General features: G+C 57.6%; 1 protein-coding gene across 3 annotated transcripts in view; it reads right to left on the bottom strand.

Moving 5' to 3' along the window:
- The window catches only part of RHBDF2 (rhomboid 5 homolog 2), a 25,130-nt gene extending 9,025 nt beyond the window's left edge, over positions 1-16,105 (bottom strand). The window contains exons 1-3 of one of the 3 annotated variants that reach the window (XM_070226846.1): positions 15,975-16,105; positions 3,800-4,000; positions 742-907 (exon numbers count right to left, since the gene is read on the bottom strand). In XM_070226846.1, the coding sequence (XP_070082947.1) occupies positions 742-885 (144 nt within the window). In that variant the 5' untranslated portion in view covers positions 886-907; positions 3,800-4,000; positions 15,975-16,105. Of the gene's footprint in view, positions 1-741; positions 908-3,799; positions 4,001-5,314; positions 9,105-15,974 lie in introns of those variants that run through there. The other 2 variants (XM_070226848.1, XM_070226847.1) reach the window with 2 other exon arrangements.

Below are 16,105 nucleotides of genomic sequence, written 5' to 3'. Positions count from 1 at the left end.
CTGTGACTTCACAGAGCCCAGATCCTGGGTTTGTCTCCCAACATGAAAACCCCGAGAGAACAGACGTCAACCCCGATCGACACCCCAAGCTGCTTTCATTCCGAACGTAAAGTCACCATTTTCTAATGTTTTTCAGCGAACCCTAGCACGCATGTCCCTAATTCCCTATCTTGTGCTCCCTCGTCACGTCGTGACGCTCTCGCCCATTTGTGTATGTTGGAGTGAGCGGGTGGCCCCAGCACAGCTCCCTTTTGTGCCCGGGCTGAGCGGGAAGCCCACGCTGCTTCAAGCCCGGTTTCAATGAGCTCTTTATGGAGCGATGGTCCGGACTGTCGGAAACTTTGATTCATTTCTATTCTCCCACAGGAAGCAGGCACTGCAAGGTCAGCCTGCTGATGCTGAACATGTGCTGTGCCCGCTCACCCACATCACAGACCGCCCACACCCACCAAAGGGCCTGGGCCTGGGGGGGCAATGGAAACAACCAGTTCCCAGGTGGGACTAGCAAGCTTTTCTCAAGGAAAGCATTTCCTGTTCTCCCTGGACCACCATGAGACAGAGCTCCCGAGTTCAGGGCCCAGTCTCTGAGACGTTCGGGGCCAGGAAGAAGGGGCACAGGCCTAAGTCAGGGGCTACCCAGGCAGCTGTGCCTCCTCTGGGAAGTGGAACCGTCTGAAAGGCGTCATGTGGGCACAGCTGTCACCTGTGGCAGGGCAGCAAGCCCCCCAGGCTGCCCCTTACCTGGGGCAGCATGCTGGTCTGCTCGCTAGGGGTCGGAGTCTCAGGCGGTGGGATGGTGATGGACAGGTTGGGCGGCTTCCGGCTCTGCAGGCGGCTGCTAGACACAGAGGAGATGCTCTCGCCATTCTTGTCAGCAGATGCCATGGTGGGCAGGGGGGCAGCGGGGCTGGAATGGAGACAGGGAGAGGAGGCATGAGTGTGTCGAGAGGTAGCAGGACCCGAGGGGACGTGGGGACCCTGGTGCGAGGGCAGGCAGCCCAGACTGAAAACAACCTGCCAAAAGTTGGTTCAAACCTAATTCTGGACACTGAACCACGTAGCAGAGACTGAATGTGGGCTGAGTGAGGCACTGAGAGATCTATTTCTGTCCCTCATTTGCATTCTAGGACAGTAGGGGTCTGGGAGGTCCCCAACCAGGTGGAAAACCTGGTTGCATTTCTGGTCTCTCTGCTTCAGGCAAGGGCCACACCCAGAAAGGAGCATGAGGGCCAAGGATGTGGGGATGCCACCTCGTCAACCTGCCCCCAGCAGGCTAGGGGACCAGAGAGACAAACAGCCCTGCCGCTGTCCCTGAGGCAGAGCTTGGGGTGCACCCAGACACAAATAAGGGGCCCACGTCTGTGCAAGGAGCAGGCAGTTCTTGGAGGAGTCCCTGGACTGTAGGCGAGAAAGTGGTGGCTCAGCCCAATTCCCAGACAGATGAGAAAGCACCGTGCCAGTCCCTGTCCCATGTGGCTGCCTGGTTCCTTTTTCAAGGGTAACTGAAACTACCACCTGTCTGGTACTTTTTGCTTTTCACAGAGGAAAAATATGGTATCTTAATCATAAAAGTGATATATGCTCATTGAAAAAACAAAAGACTCAGAAGACTATAAAGCAGAAAGTGAACGGGTGGCCCGCCTGTCACCCCTCCAGGGAAGAGTTCAGTGTGCATATCCTTCCAGGTGCCTCTCTGCACCTGGAAAAGGACACTCGTACTTACAATCTTACACACACTCACACCTTTTCTTCTATAGCACGGACATCTCTCCCTGCCAACACATACAGAGAAATCTACCTTATCTTTCCTCACTGCAAAGACTTGACTGAGTGGAATGTACCCAGATTTACTTGACTCCAGACGGACAGTTGTCTAGGATGTTTCTGGCATCTTAGACTAGTGTCCAGTGTTAAGGGACACCCTCACCTATACCATATGTGCCGGTCCCAGTATTAGCATCAGACAAAGTTCCAGAAGGGGAACTGCTGAGTTGAAGAGTAGGTGCAACTGGAATCTCAATGGATCTTGCCAAATGGCCCTGCCAAGAGGAGGTGGCAATTGACCCCACCTATCATTTGCATAAATCGAGGGCTTTTCCACTCTTGCTCAGGCCGCCACCCCCCACTTCCCCTTTGACCCCCAGAATTAACACTCTCTGCTTGTTCTGCTCTCTTCATTTCATCGCTGGCGCCTGCCCCGTGACCTTTTTCTTGCTAGATGCCTTAGCTACTTCCTCTCCTCACTTCCCAAGGCTGCCGGGGCAGGGTTGGTTTCTCCTCCTCCTCAAAGGAGGCCACGGACTCCACGCCCACATCCGAGGCGGGTGATGACCCTGGGTGTGCACCAACAGGGAGGCTCACATGGAGCCTTCCAGCCAAGGGCACATGGGGCCCAGCTCTGGGACGGCTGGGCAGAGCAGCACCACCTTCGCTCCCAGTCTGTCCCTATCCTCCCCTTTCACCCGGCCCCCAGCAGAGCCACCATCTTGTCTCACCGGAAGGATCACAGCAGTATCCTGACTCCTCTACCTGCTGGCCCTCGAGCCCCCAGCCCCATGACCATTCTCCACACAGCAGCAGAATCACACGATGTCCCTCCCTGGTCAACAGTGTCCCAAGGTTTCCTGTTCTCACTTAAAATAAAGTGCAGACTTCTCACTGGGGCCTCTGGGCCCCACGTGGCTTCATCGCCTCGTTGCCCCCACTGCCCACTCAGCCACTCTGGGCCCCTCCTGCCTTACACCCACTAAGCTCTGCTGGGAGGTGCTGGGGGCTGTGGTCAAAAGTGCAGAATGGAGCCAGGCGGCCTCGGCCTCACCTGCACACGGGCCTGCACTTGACCACGGGCCACCCAAGTCCTCACCTAGGACAGGGGAATAACTTCCTCCTCAGAGTGGCGTCCTGAGCATCAAATGAGTGAACATGTGACAGAGGCAATGTGTCCACACAAACTTGTTCAGGAACATTCACAGCACCATGTTCATCAGAGCCAAAAGGTGGAGACAACCCAGATGCCCATCAATAGGCAAATGGATAAACAAAATGTGCTATAGCCACACAACGGAATATTACTCAGCCACAAACAGGAGAGACGCACTGACACATGCTGCCACGTGGATGAACCTTGAGAATGTTATGCCAAGTGAAAGAAGCCAGATACAAAAGACCACATCCTACGGGAGTCCTTACATATGTAAGTCCAGAATACGCAAATCTACAGACAGAAGTAGACCAGTGGTTGCTTAGGGCTGGGGAAGGAACACTGGGGTGAATGGGGAGGGAACAGCTAAAGGGCGTGGGTTTCATTCTGAGGGGAGGAAAATGTTCGAAAGTTGACTGTGGTGATGGTTACACATACCTGTGAACGGACCAAATACCACTGAATTGTACACTTTTAAGTAGATGGATTCTATGGTTATGTGAATTATATCTCAATAAAGCTGTTGTTCCATAAATGTTGAGTCACTGCTCATATTGGTCACTGAGTCTCCAGATCAGATCATCACACAGTGGAGCAGGTGGTTCCTTCTTGTCACTCTGGTCCCAGCTCGAGAGCCACCTCCTCCAAGGAGCCTTCCCTGACTTCCTGAAGCAACCCGTGCCCCTCGCCCCATGTCTCTCCCTCACTTCACCCTAATCACCTCCCTCTCTGCCCTCTTTCCGCCTGATTCACTGCTGCATCTCCACTGCCAGAAGAGAGCTGGCTCACAGGTAGCATCAGCACATATTTGTTGAAAAACAAATAAACAAGCAAACGACTGACATCTTGGGTCCAGGCTGCCTACTACCCACTTCCTACCTTCAGAGTTTGGGCTCAGCTTGAGGCTTCCTGGGTCTGGTTGCAGAGGTCTTTAGAGCATGTTCTAGTCCTTGCCTCACTCTGTACAGATGCTCTGGGGTCAAGCCTCGCCTCTGCAGAGAGGACGATGGATGCAGAGACAGATGGAAAGATGGACAGATGGCTCCAGGTCAAGCAGGCAGCTCCCTTGGTGCTCACAGCCTGTAAGGAAGGAAGGGCAGGCTCAAGGGGAAAATCAGGACCGTGGTGTCTTCCTGACCTCAGTCTCGTCATCTGTAACAGCCTTCTGGACGAGGGATTAAGGGCCATGTGTCCCCCTCCTCGCCTGGAGCAAGGGACCCCTGCGGGGTGAGCTGGGGGCTTTGAGAGCCAGGCAGCCAGGGGCCCCACCCTCAGGGCATTCACCTAAAAACCACCACTCTGGGCTGGGAACCCAAAATCAAGATGGTCCCCACTTTTTCTTTCTGTTTCAACATAAGCTTACCAGAAACATTTAACTTAAAAAACCCAGGAATTGTTGGTTCTCTTCTGATTAAGAGTTCAATTAGAGTAACCTGGATATTTAAGGCAGCGTTCAAAGGCTTTGGAAGTATTTTGTTGTTCTTTTTTTGTTGGGTTCTTTAATGATTTACTGAGGCGAAATCCACAGGACATCACAGCAAGCAGTGAAAAGCAACAGCTCGGCGCCATTCCTCTCTGTTCTGAGTCCTGAGCGGGTGGACCCCTCCTGGAGCAGAACCCCGAGGGCTGCCGGGGGCGGGATAGGGCCAAGTCCTCCGTGCGCCTGGCCTTGCTCGGCCTTCACACGAGTTATCCCACTCCGTCCGCAAGACCCGCTTCGAGGCAGACGTTCTCATCGCTTCCCCTTCCCACGGGGCAGGAAATGGAAGCTCAGAGGGATTAAGTAACCTGCCCAAGCTCACCCAGCCAGGAAGGGGAACAGCTGGGACTCAAGTCGCTATGGCTCCTGGGCCTGAGGTCTCCTTGGGAAACAGGCAGCGCCCCAAAGCTGGGGAATTGGACGGCCCCCCATCAGGAGATAGGGTGGAGAATCGAGCCCGCAGGGAACCTTGGTGAGCATCCCAGTGGCTTGCAAACTGTGTTCCTCAGATGCCTGTGGTGCCCAGAGGTGCCCGAGGGGCTGCCCTGGGGTGAACCAGAGGCTGGGGGCGGGTCTGGGCCCCCCTCTGATTCCTTACGGCAGCGCCCCTTTTGCTCCCCTTGCCGAAGTTCTCCAACTACAGGTGAGAGGAACTCTGGGTGTGGAGGGGGCACCAGAGAGGGATCCAAGGCAGACCTGGGGTCCCAGGACATTTCCTGCTTCTTTAAGGCCTGACCAACAGACTCCCCTATGGAAAGTGCTGGTAGTCCTGACCCCACACCCAGGGCAGACCAGCTGGGGATGACAAGTCCCCTCAGAGATCAAGGGCGGACAGGTCTTGGCGCTGGGCCAGCTGGCTCCTCAGATGCCACTCTGTGCCCATGATGGAGACAGCTCCAAGACAACAGCCTCACCTGGGGCCCCTGCACGGAAAGTTCTCCAGCTTGGCCTCCTTTGGGACCGGGGTGCAGTGACAGGGTGTCGGGCGGGCATTGTCCTGGGATATGGGCACCAGTGGGGGAGGGTGGCAGGCAGCGGAGGAAGGCTAGGAGTGAGGGTGGGGCTGCCAGGCCTGAGCTTGGATAAGGTCACCAAGCAGGTAGTTCTGGAAGTCAGAGCTGATCACAACTCTCCCAAGTCAGTATCCAGTGCCCTCCAGAACCTGCCCCCATACCTCACCAGACACACTACATCCCCTGTAGCTCCCTCCTCCTCTCATCTGAGGCCCAGCAGCTGGAACACCAGGCTCCACCTTATCTGCCTGGCCAACGCCTGCTGGTTGCTTTAAGGAAGGTAAAATGTCACCTCCTCCAGGAAGCCTGCCTGGTCACCACCAGACAGAATCAATCACTTTCTCACCTGCCTTCCTATAGTATCCTGCAGATTTGCCTGTGATAGTGTAGGTGTCCCCCACCTGACCCTGGGCAGCACAGGGTCTGGAACACAGCCCCACCAATGACTAACCACATGGGAGGCAGGCGAGAAGCTGAGTACACGCATGGCTACAGATGGTCAGTCCACACGGACCCTGGACAGAAACTGTCTCCCCCAGTCTGGCCTCCAGGCCAGGAAGCAGCCCCCTTTGGAAGGCTCCGCTGAGTGCTGCCTGCCCTGCCCCGGCTCTGTGACCACTGCAGGGCTGAGGATGGAGGATGCTGTCCGAGGATGAGTCCCCAGTGGGCCTCTTGCTCCCCCCCAGCACAGCCCAGAGTTCCCAGCCAGCCCTCCCATCCCAAGGCCACAGCACCCCTGGCTGGGACCCCCGGCCCAGGACCCACTGTGCTGGTGGCATCTGGGCAAATCTCCTGACAGGAAGAAAGGCAGACACAACCCTAGGTCAAAGGACTGGAGAGATAAGACCAGCCCCGGGACAATCCTGGGGGTCCCAAAGAGAAGTGGCCTGGCCCTAGAGAGCGGGGGCAGGGCTTGGGGGGGGGGGGCGCATTTTCCTGAGGAGGAGCAGGGTATCCAGAAGAGCCATCTTAACTGTCTTCATAGGACATTGCCAAGCATCCTGGCCTGTACAGCTAGACACCCCAGCCTCAGTTTCCTTCTCTGTGAAGCGAGGGAGCCAGATAAGGTGACGGCCCAGCTCTGACACCCTTGAAGCCCACACATTTGGTATAAAAATACCATTCCCCTGCCTCCACCGTGGAGGCGAGAGCCTGCTCCTGAGACTGTGTGCCCTCAACTTGTGCAGAAACGGTGGGTGGTCGGGTGGGCCAGAAGCCCAGCCTCTTCCTTGGGGCTTGGTGGGAGTGGGGTTGGCAGGTGGGGGTGGGGTTGGCAGGTGTGGCGGCTATCAGGCCCACTCTGGACACCTGCATAACCCAAGTCCAGGGCGTGGAGGAGCCTGGATGGCAGAGATCAGGCAGAGAAAGTGCTGTAGCTTCAGAAGCACGCCACCCAACACTTATCTCCCACAAGCCAGACATGCAGATGTGCTGGCTCACTGCAGAGGAAGTTGTGACATCCTGGGACCAGCCTTCCTCCTGACCCACAGTCACATCCGCTGCTCCCTCTAAGACCCCCAGGCTTGCCGCAGTGCCTAGCCCCTGGAGGGGGTGGTGGGCGGCAGGAGGTTTGAGGGCCTGCCTCACCCGGCCGGGCCACTGCCATCTGTTCAAGCTAGATCCTGGCCTCCATGGCGCCTTCCCCAGAAAAGGGCCTTCAGCCCCAGCCCCAGCCCCAGCCCCAGAGTAAGTAGGAGACCCTAGAGGGGCCTGGGTAGAGGGAGGAAGCTGAGGGTAGGGTCCAGCATAGTGTGGGGCAGATCGAAAGCAAAAGTGCACTGCAGAGTCCGATCATCCCAGGGCACCCATGGGTTGAGATCTCTGTACCTCACCCCACCTGAAGGCCAGTACCCCCATCCCCAGTAGCATAATCCAGCGAGCAGCAGCCAGGATCAGGCACATACGACAGAAATGCAGACTCAGAAAGCAGACAGTGCCGCCGGAGAATCCGGTTTGCCCACAAAGGGTGGGGCTGGGCACCGCCAGCTAAGCCCTGTCCCGACGGACACAGCCAGGGTAAGCGAGGCCTCCCCCAGGGAGGTCCCCCGATAGAGCACTAGAGTGCATGGCCAGGCAGGGTGCTGGAGGGGCGCCAACTCCCCAGACTGCATGGGCCCACTGTCCCCTTCTAACCTGGCCCCAGGTGCAGGTCCACCTGTCTCGAGGAGTCTGGCTCTAGTCCCCTCCCGCCACCAAGGCACACTAGCAGCTTTCTGAAGGCTCCCTCGTTCTTGCTAATGGTGAATGGATTCTCCATAACCCCCAGGCCCTGAGGGCTTCATGAGCCAGGGCAGGGAGCAGGCAGCAGGTGCAGCCCCAGACGGGAGCAGGCAGGTGACTGACACCAGGGCTCAGATGCCTGTGGTCAGAAACAGGGGGCGGGGGGCGGGGTCAGAGAGAAGGGAGGGAGGGGCCCTTGGACAAGGGATAAGCAGCCCCTCCAGAGAGGAAAGAGTCAGACCATTGTTAACCATGAGATGTGACTGGCACGTTCAGGGGGCCTCCCGCAGGGAGGGGCTCAGGTCTCCTGAACCACCGAAGCACAGAAACCACCACCTGGCCCAGAAGTGACTTCCAGCTGCCCGGGCTTGTAGCTGCGGGCGGGCGAGTGGGCAGTTGGGAGGGAAGGGAGGCGGCCCAGGGCTGCTGAGAACCTGTCTGTCCCCTGCTGAATCACAGGATGACAGGGTGAGGCCTTGGGCGGGCGAGGAGGCGGCCTCGCTCCCCTGCTTCCCTGCCACAGAAACCGAAACTCGATTTCCCTCCGCACGGAGTGGTTTTTAGAAAGCTGCAGAGGGGAAGCTGGCCGGCACCCACTGCGCAATCCCCAGCCAAAGCCCTGTTCTGCTGACCTCAGGGACTTGCTCCAGCCCCCACGAGGCCTGGAAGGAGCAGCTTATGTAAGGGCTTCATCTAACCCGGTCTCCCCACACTTGTCCCCAAGCTGCCTGCATGGCCAGTGACTCACCCCTTACACCTCCCTGCCCTGGCAAGAGGGAGTGGGGACAGGAGCAAAGGGCAGGAAAGTGCAAAGAAGGCTGGCTCAGGGTCTGGGGACACGATTTGGGAAGATAAAACTGGAGAGACAAAACGGGAAGGAAGCAAAGTGTCCCAGTTGGAGGCTGCAAACTCAATCATCGGTTAGAGAAGAGAAAGGAGGAGAGGGGCAGTCTGTCTCCAGAAGCCAAACAGGGGCTCCCCTCCTCCCCCTCTCCCCTCCTCGCCTTCCCCTTCCGCCTCTCCTTCCCTCCTGGCAAGCACCCACTTCCCCAGAGGTGCAAGTCGGCAGAAACAAACTCAACCCCAGAAACAAACTCAACCGGCTGCCCTGAATGGAGAGGAAAACAAAACCAGCTGTGGGTTTGCGCCTCTCCCCCAGGGAGAGGTCGAGCTCACAGCTGGCCCTAGCCCAGAGAGCCCCCTAATTCTTCCCCATCTTTAAAGGCTTTGCTCAAGCTCAGTTCAGAAGATAAAAAACTGGAGGGGCATGTTCAGGGGCTTGGTGACCCACTGGCTTTTCCCCATCGGACCCCAAGTTCTTGACCCAGTTAGAGTGGCTTGGATGACATGGCAGACCACAGACACGGGAAGCGGGCGCTGGGTTCCAGGGCGCCACCAAGAGCAGGGTGTGAACACGAGCGTATTGGGGCAGGGAGGGGGGCTGCCACGTTCTTGGGGCAGTGCAGACCCCAAAGCCCCTCTGCACCACACATCAGGCTTTCTCAGGACCACATGCCAGTGGTGCCGGCAAAGGTGGGAATGCCCATGCTCTGTGGGGGTCCCAGAGTCCAGGAAGATGGCTGAGCTGGGAGTACCCGAGCCCCACGTCCCCACATCCTAAGATGCAGCAGCTGCTGGCAACATACAGGGCAGGCACCATAGGAAGTGGGAGTGCTCCCAGGTGTCCCCAAATGGATACACTGTTGGGCCCTGCCCACCCTGGTGCCCTCCCAGAGGCCCCTCTGGGACTCTCTGGACTCCAGAGAGTGGAAGCAGACAAGGGGACAGCAGCTGAGCAGGGATACAGGTGCCCTGGATGAAGGCCTGGGACAGTGCCCTTCCATGGCCCAGGCAAGCAGCAGCAGCAGCTCCCAGAGCCTAGGGGCGACTGCAGCTTGGAGGCAACAGAGGGGAGGGAGTACAGTGGCGGGGTCCCACGATGCTCTGCCCAGCGGTCCAGCCTCTTTTGGGAAGGTGGCCTATTCTGTCCCAGTTTTGCTGCTCCCTGAGCATGATGAAGGAGAGGAGTCGGAAGTGGCACCTGAGGGCCCAGAAGGCCCTGGTCCTTTCTGAGCCAGACACCAGGGCACAGGAGGGTTCCTGGAGAGGGAGTTTGTGCCACTGGGCACCACAGTGACCCAGGCTTGGTGTGACCCCGGCTTTGCTCCAAATGCTCACGAAGATTTGCCTCTCTCGGGATGTTGGGGTCCTGGGAGTTGGGTTTTCACTGGTCCTGGGAACTGGCAGAGGCCTAGCGCTTGCTCAGAGTTTGGGGGAAGGACGGGGTGTGGCATGGGTTGGGGAGCAGAGGCCCATCTCACTCCTTCTGGGGACACCGTGATACCAAGGCGGGACCAGGCAGTTTCCAGACATGACCACCCTTGGTACACAGAGCAGGGCTCTGTCTTCTGCTTCTAAGGGTGGAGTCCACCCAATTTCCACCCACCTCCTCATGACCTGGCTCCAGACAGTGAAAACACAGTCCAACTGGGGCAGACAGGGTCTTAGATCTAGCTCTAACCACTCTGTGATCTTGGGCAAGCCACGTAATATCTCTGAGCCTCAGTTTGTTTATGCATAAGATCTTAAATAGTCTCCCAGGGGTCTGCAATCTAGGTGGCTTTGTCACCATTAGCTAGAGCTCACCCCAGGAGCATGCCCTGCTGAGGGACAAAGCCTTACTGTATTTTACAAGTGAGCACCCTGCCCAGAGTCACTAGGCCAGAAGTCAGCCCTGGGCAGCCCTGGATCCTTCATGTCAACACACTCAGGACAGGGTGCCCGGCGCCTCTCACTTCTGGAGGCCGCCTCTCGCCTCTCACTTCTGGAGGCCGCGCTGGTCCCTCAGCAGGGAGGGAACACGCCAGGCAAACACTTTTCAGCTTGTAAACAGTCATTAAAGAGCTAATAAGCCCAATTTCCCAGAACCCTGCCCTGCGGCTTGCTGCTTCCCAGGAAGAGGCTGGCTCCAGCCCAGCTAGAGCTTCAGGGCACTTGGATACAGGTCCATCCAGGCCACTCAGTCCAGGGGGACTCGCAAAGCTACCTACTCATCACCCCCCAGCCCCACCCCGCCTCGCTTTGGGGCAGCACAGGTTCTCTTGTTGAGGGATGAGAGCTGCAGGTCAGAGACAGGGCTCGAACCTTGGCTTGGCCACCTGCCTGCTGGGAGACTTTGGGCAATTACCACTTCTGAGCCTCAGTTTCCTATGCTGTGAAATGGGGTGGTGGCCTCCCCAACAGGGCCTCAGCAGAGACGACATAAGATCAGGAATGTACAACGCCTGGCACAGTGGCCAGTAATTGGTAGCTTCTTTTATTCCTGGCTGACCTCCCCCACCTTCGGTCACTCGGTCTCTAGCTGAGAGCCCCACAGGTGACAGGTCTCTATTTGTCAGGTAGAGAAACAGGCTCAGAGAGGTTAAGTCACCTGTCCCAGGTCCCATAGTTAGAATGTGATGCCCACATTCTGCAGCCTCCTACCACTCTAGAACTGGTGAGGCAAAGCGGCAAAATAATAGGCCTGGGGTGGCAACTCTGAGTATTCCTGGTGCTGGGGACAAGTTGCGGGCGCACAGGCCTTGGACTCATGAGCCCCTGCAGCCCTCCAAGCAGAAATGACATCATCCAACGCTTGGGTAGCACTTCTCGGCTTATGAAAGGGCTTTCACAAACATTCTCTCATCCCCGTCCTTATCTCATCATCATCATTGACTGATAAGGCCAGAAGCTAACAGCAGGGCTCAGGCCAGGCCTTCAATTGCAAGCCCTGTTCCTGCCCGATGCCACAGCAGATCCCCACCTTCTCTCTCAGGCCTTCTGGGTCACACTGGAGGCATGACCTAGGGAGAGCCAGCTGGAGGGAAAAGGTGCTTCTTGCCAGGGGTCAGGGGCAGGACCACTTGAGGATGCTCTTGGCACAGGCTCCAGGGCCACACGCAGGAGGCAAAGGGGAAAACCAAGCTTACTCTGCTCCCGGCTCCAAGAGACCCAGCCAGAGGAAGCAGAGCTGAGGGTCACTGCCTCCAGGATACCCCCCACTATCATGACACACATGCTGGCAGGGGGGAACCCCTGGCGGGAGCCAGCACTTCACAGCTTGATTCTCCATCCCAGATTGAAACCCACTCTCAGTTCCCTTGGCCTCCATGGCACTGAGGTTCCCCGACTCAGACCCGGCCCCCTCTACAGAATAATGACAACAGCTCTGCAGCACGTTCTTATCCAGTCTCCCCCAACAGCCGCGAGGCAGGACCTCTGTTGTCACCAGGAGCCTGTGCCACAGACATTCCTAACAGAAGCAGTCACAATACCGTGAGCACCATGCTCCTAGTGTGGCTGGGAGGTTTTACACAGATCACCACTGGAATCCTCACAGCAACCCCCCAGGAAGATGACTGTTACCCCACTGTACAGCTGGAGAAACTGAGGCAGGGACTATTTAGGTGACCCCCATCCTACTGACCATACTCTCATAGACCACTGTGCCCACTGGCTTCTGGGCCTTGTGTCTTGGCTCCCCAAGCTGGGAATCACGCCCTCCCACCACTTCTCCCACCCTCCAGGACAGCGTCCGGCACACCTGGTCTGCACACCTGGGCAGCACAGCCCGTTTAGCTCCACCCACTTTCCTAGAGGGGCTCAGAATGTGCCTTCCGGCAGCTTTTGAACTGCAAGTGTCTGGTCCCTGGATAAATTCACTGAATGAGGGAATGTGGACATGGCAGCTCTCTGCACTTCCCTGAAGATGAGAAGATGCATCTTCCTCTGTGCTGGTCTAATTCTCACAGGAAGGCAACGGTAACTTTATGGGCAGTCTGGAAAAAGTCTTCGTCTTCCCCAGTGACGGGCAGGTGGGGCAGCTCCTCCTGGCCTTTGTCCTGAGAGTTGCCCTTGCCTGGCAGCCTCCCTGCCCTGGCCGCGACGCGCGAGGTCAGCCTGCTCTCGGGGCGCTGACGTCCCTGCCACTCCTCCCCCAGCCTGGCTCAGCTGGATAGGAAACTGGGAGCAGATGCGTGAGCTCACTCTGGAAAGCCCCACCAGTGCCAGGGCAACACTGAGGGCTGCTCCAAAGTGGGGAACACAGAGACCCAAGGGGCCATGCAGAGGAGAGAGGCAGCCTGCAGAGCACATCTCCCCTGATGCTGCACCATGGGGCAGGAGGGGGCCGGGCCACCCCGATACCGCCACTGCTCATCCTGACCCAAAGGGAAGCGCCAGGCGGCTCATCTAAGTCACTTGGATGTGAACAGACACACACAGGCACCAACACACACCCCTGGACTTCTTCCTGCTCTAACTGGTGTCTCGTCTGGGTAGTTTACACTGCCAGTTGACAAGAACCCTTTGAAGAGGCCACAGTAGCGTCCAGAGCTCTGGTTGCAGTAAAAACACCACCACTGACCCAGACCCCAGCCTCCGCAAGGCATTTGTAGTGAGATTCATTCCCCTTCTTAGAGGAACAGAAGGCCCCCCCGGGCAGTGTGCGTGTTACACCAGGCACAGCTGCAGCTCAGAAATGAGTGACCCGGCTAGGAGTCACCTGGTGGTCTGTTTCCCGGCAGGCTGGGCCTGAGAGTGGACAGCCCAGGATCAATCCTGGGCTCCCCACTGACTTCCTGAACAGCTCTGTGCACATCTGAGTGCGGCATTGTGCCTTGAGAGACACCAGACAGATAGGGCCACTATTATGGCTTTTTGTTCAACTGAAAAGGTGGGAGTCTCACTCTAGCCTTTAAAAGGTAAAAGCCCAGGGACCGGCCCGGTGGCACAGCGGTTAAGTGCACACATTCTGCTTCAGGGACCCAGGGTTCACCGGTTCAGATCCCAGGTGTGGACATGGCACCACTTGGCAAGAGCCCTGCTGTGGTAGGCGTCCCATGTATAAAGTACAGGAAGATGGGCACGGATGTTAGCTCAGGGCCAGTCTTCCTCAGCAAAAAGAGGAGGATTGGCAGATGTTAGTTCAGGGCTAATCTTCCTCAAAAAAAATAAATAAAAGCTAAAAGACAAAAAAAAAACACACAAAAAAGAAACCAGAAACCACCATCTGCCCTCTGGTCCCACCTGGGTTCCCAGGCTGGGAGGCCAGGGTCCAGAAGTGAACAGGGCAATGGCTACCACCAGGAAATGCGAAGGGAGGGCAGAGGGGTGGCCTGGGCTCCTGGGCATGGACGGCTGCTTCATCCCCTCCTGCCCTATGTGACAGCCCCCAACAACATTCCCCGAAAACTGGGGGTACATTCCTTGAGCCCATTTCAAACAATTCAGTCATCCCTACTGGGGGTCCCCCTGGCCTGTGGCTCTGACGTCCTCCATCTCTCACTGTTGCTCAGCCAATACTATGAGCAGCAGGTGCCTTGCCCTCCCAGCATCTGGGCCCACCCTGGGCCTCTCATCTAACCCAACGTCCCCACAGCCACAGTGGAACTTTTTACTGCAGGAGGGAAGAAGATCGGGGAGTTACGAGGAATTAGGAGCCCTGTTATTTTTTGGATGTTATTTTCCCGGTGTTAATAACTGGAAGAGTTAGGTGTAAGTTTAGAAGGGAAAGTTCCAGGGGCTGGTCCAGTGGCCGAGTGGTTAAGTTCACGCACTCTGTTTTGGCAGCCCAGGGTTTTGCCAGTTCGGATCCTGGGCATGGACATGGCACCGCTCATCAAGCCATGCTGAGGCGGCGTCCCACATAGTAAAGCCAGAAGGACCTACAACTAGAATACGCAACTATGTACTGGGGGGCTTTAGGGAGAAGAGGGGAAAAAAAAAAGACTGGCAACAGATGTTAGCTCAGGGCCAATCTTTGGGGGGGGGGAAAAAAAAAGAAGGGAAAATTCCAGCAGGTCACATAGCACCAGGCATCCATGGCCCCCCAAGCAATCCAGTTTTGGGAAAATCTATGAGAAGTGAGCTCCCTTCTTCCTCATCCCAGGGGGATATTTGAGCCTCTGTGGGAGGCTGCCCTGTGGGTGAAGTACTCCAGGACTCAGCTGTGAGAGGGCCCCTGTTCCCAGTCCCTCTGTCTCAGCCCCTGCCCCACGGTACCCATTCCTGCTTCCTGCAGGGTTCATGTTTTGAGCAGTGAAGAAGCAGGCCTCTTGCTGGGGGAGTAACTGCCCTCACACCTCCGTACCTCTTATGTCATTTAGGTTTATTCCAAATTCCTCCTCTAACCCCAGGGGAAACTGAGGCAGAGAGGAAAAGTCAATGAGAAGTAACTTCATGGCCCAGGTGCTGTGTCTGTACTTAACTTCAGCACAGCACTGGATAATTCTTTTCGTGGGACTGTCTTATGCATAGCAGCATGCCTGGTCTCTACCCACTAGAGGCCAATAGCAGCAACACTCACTCCCCTTCCCCTGAGCTGGGACAACCAAAATGTCTCCAGATATTGCCAAATATCCCCTGGCACACGAATCACTCCCCTGGTTGAGAGCCACTGCTCTCAAACAAGCTTCACTTTCCACTCCTCCCTCGGCCCTACCCACAGAGAGCGAAAGAAACTTAACACAGATGCTGGGCTCATTATTTTACCAGCAAACGTCACACACACGGGGGTCCTACACCTAGCCATCTGGGAAACAGCCAGTGTGGAGTCAATCCCTCAAGCCTTCCCCTCTCCAGACCTGCTCCCTGCGGAGCTCCGATCCTATAGCCTTCTTCCTTAGTCTCTCACCCACTTAGGCAGGGGCTGAGACCTGGGCTGCCGCTCTGCCCTACGATGGGGGTGTACCCCAGGGACATATCCCTCTCTAACCTAACCCAATGCCCTGGAGGAACAGAGCGGGCAACCTGCCCAAGCCTCTCAATCCGTGGTCAGGACTGCCGGGTCCGATTTGCGAGCTCCGGTCCAGCCCGGCTGTGTGAGCTCACCCTCCCGCACCTGTTTCCACCTCGGCGAGGCTGAACGCACAAACTTGGGCGCTGCTCACCCAGGAGAAAGAGGAGTGGAGGGGAGGGTCTGAATTCCAGGCGCTTCTGGGACGAAGGCGGGACTGCGCGGTGCTGCCCCGGGGCGGTCCCCTCTCTTCCTCCCGGGGCTTTAAACTTCTGCCCAATCGTCGTGCCCTTACATCTGGAGACCCGTGGCCTGGGGACCCGCTAGGCGTCCAGTCCAAGCTCAGCCCCAGGGGTCAGCAGACCCAGTTCTGCGGCCCTGTCCCAGTCCAGCCCCGGCCTCTGGCCTCTTGCTCGGCCCACGTGGGGCCCGAGCGCTCCGCTGGGCGGGCACCCTCGCGGGCCGCGCACCGCCGCCCCAGGGCCAGCTCGGGCGCGACCCTGCGGACCCCTCCGGCGCCACAGCCCTGCCGCCGCGACCCGGCCCCGCCCGTCGCCCGGCGCTCACCTCCCTGCGGGCCCACGTCCCCCGGACGCAGCTGCGAGCGGCGCCGGCCAGCGGCTGGGCGGTGGCTCCTGGGGGCGGGGCCCCGGCGCTCCGCCTCTTCCCTACCTGCGCGCGGGCGGCGGGGCGGGGCC

Source organism: Equus caballus, chromosome 11, assembly GCF_041296265.1.
Source record: "Equus caballus isolate H_3958 breed thoroughbred chromosome 11, TB-T2T, whole genome shotgun sequence".
Classification (NCBI taxonomy): domain Eukaryota; kingdom Metazoa; phylum Chordata; class Mammalia; order Perissodactyla; family Equidae; genus Equus; species Equus caballus.
Note: the sequence above shows the minus strand (reverse complement) of the source record. Positions and strands in the feature narration are given on the sequence as shown.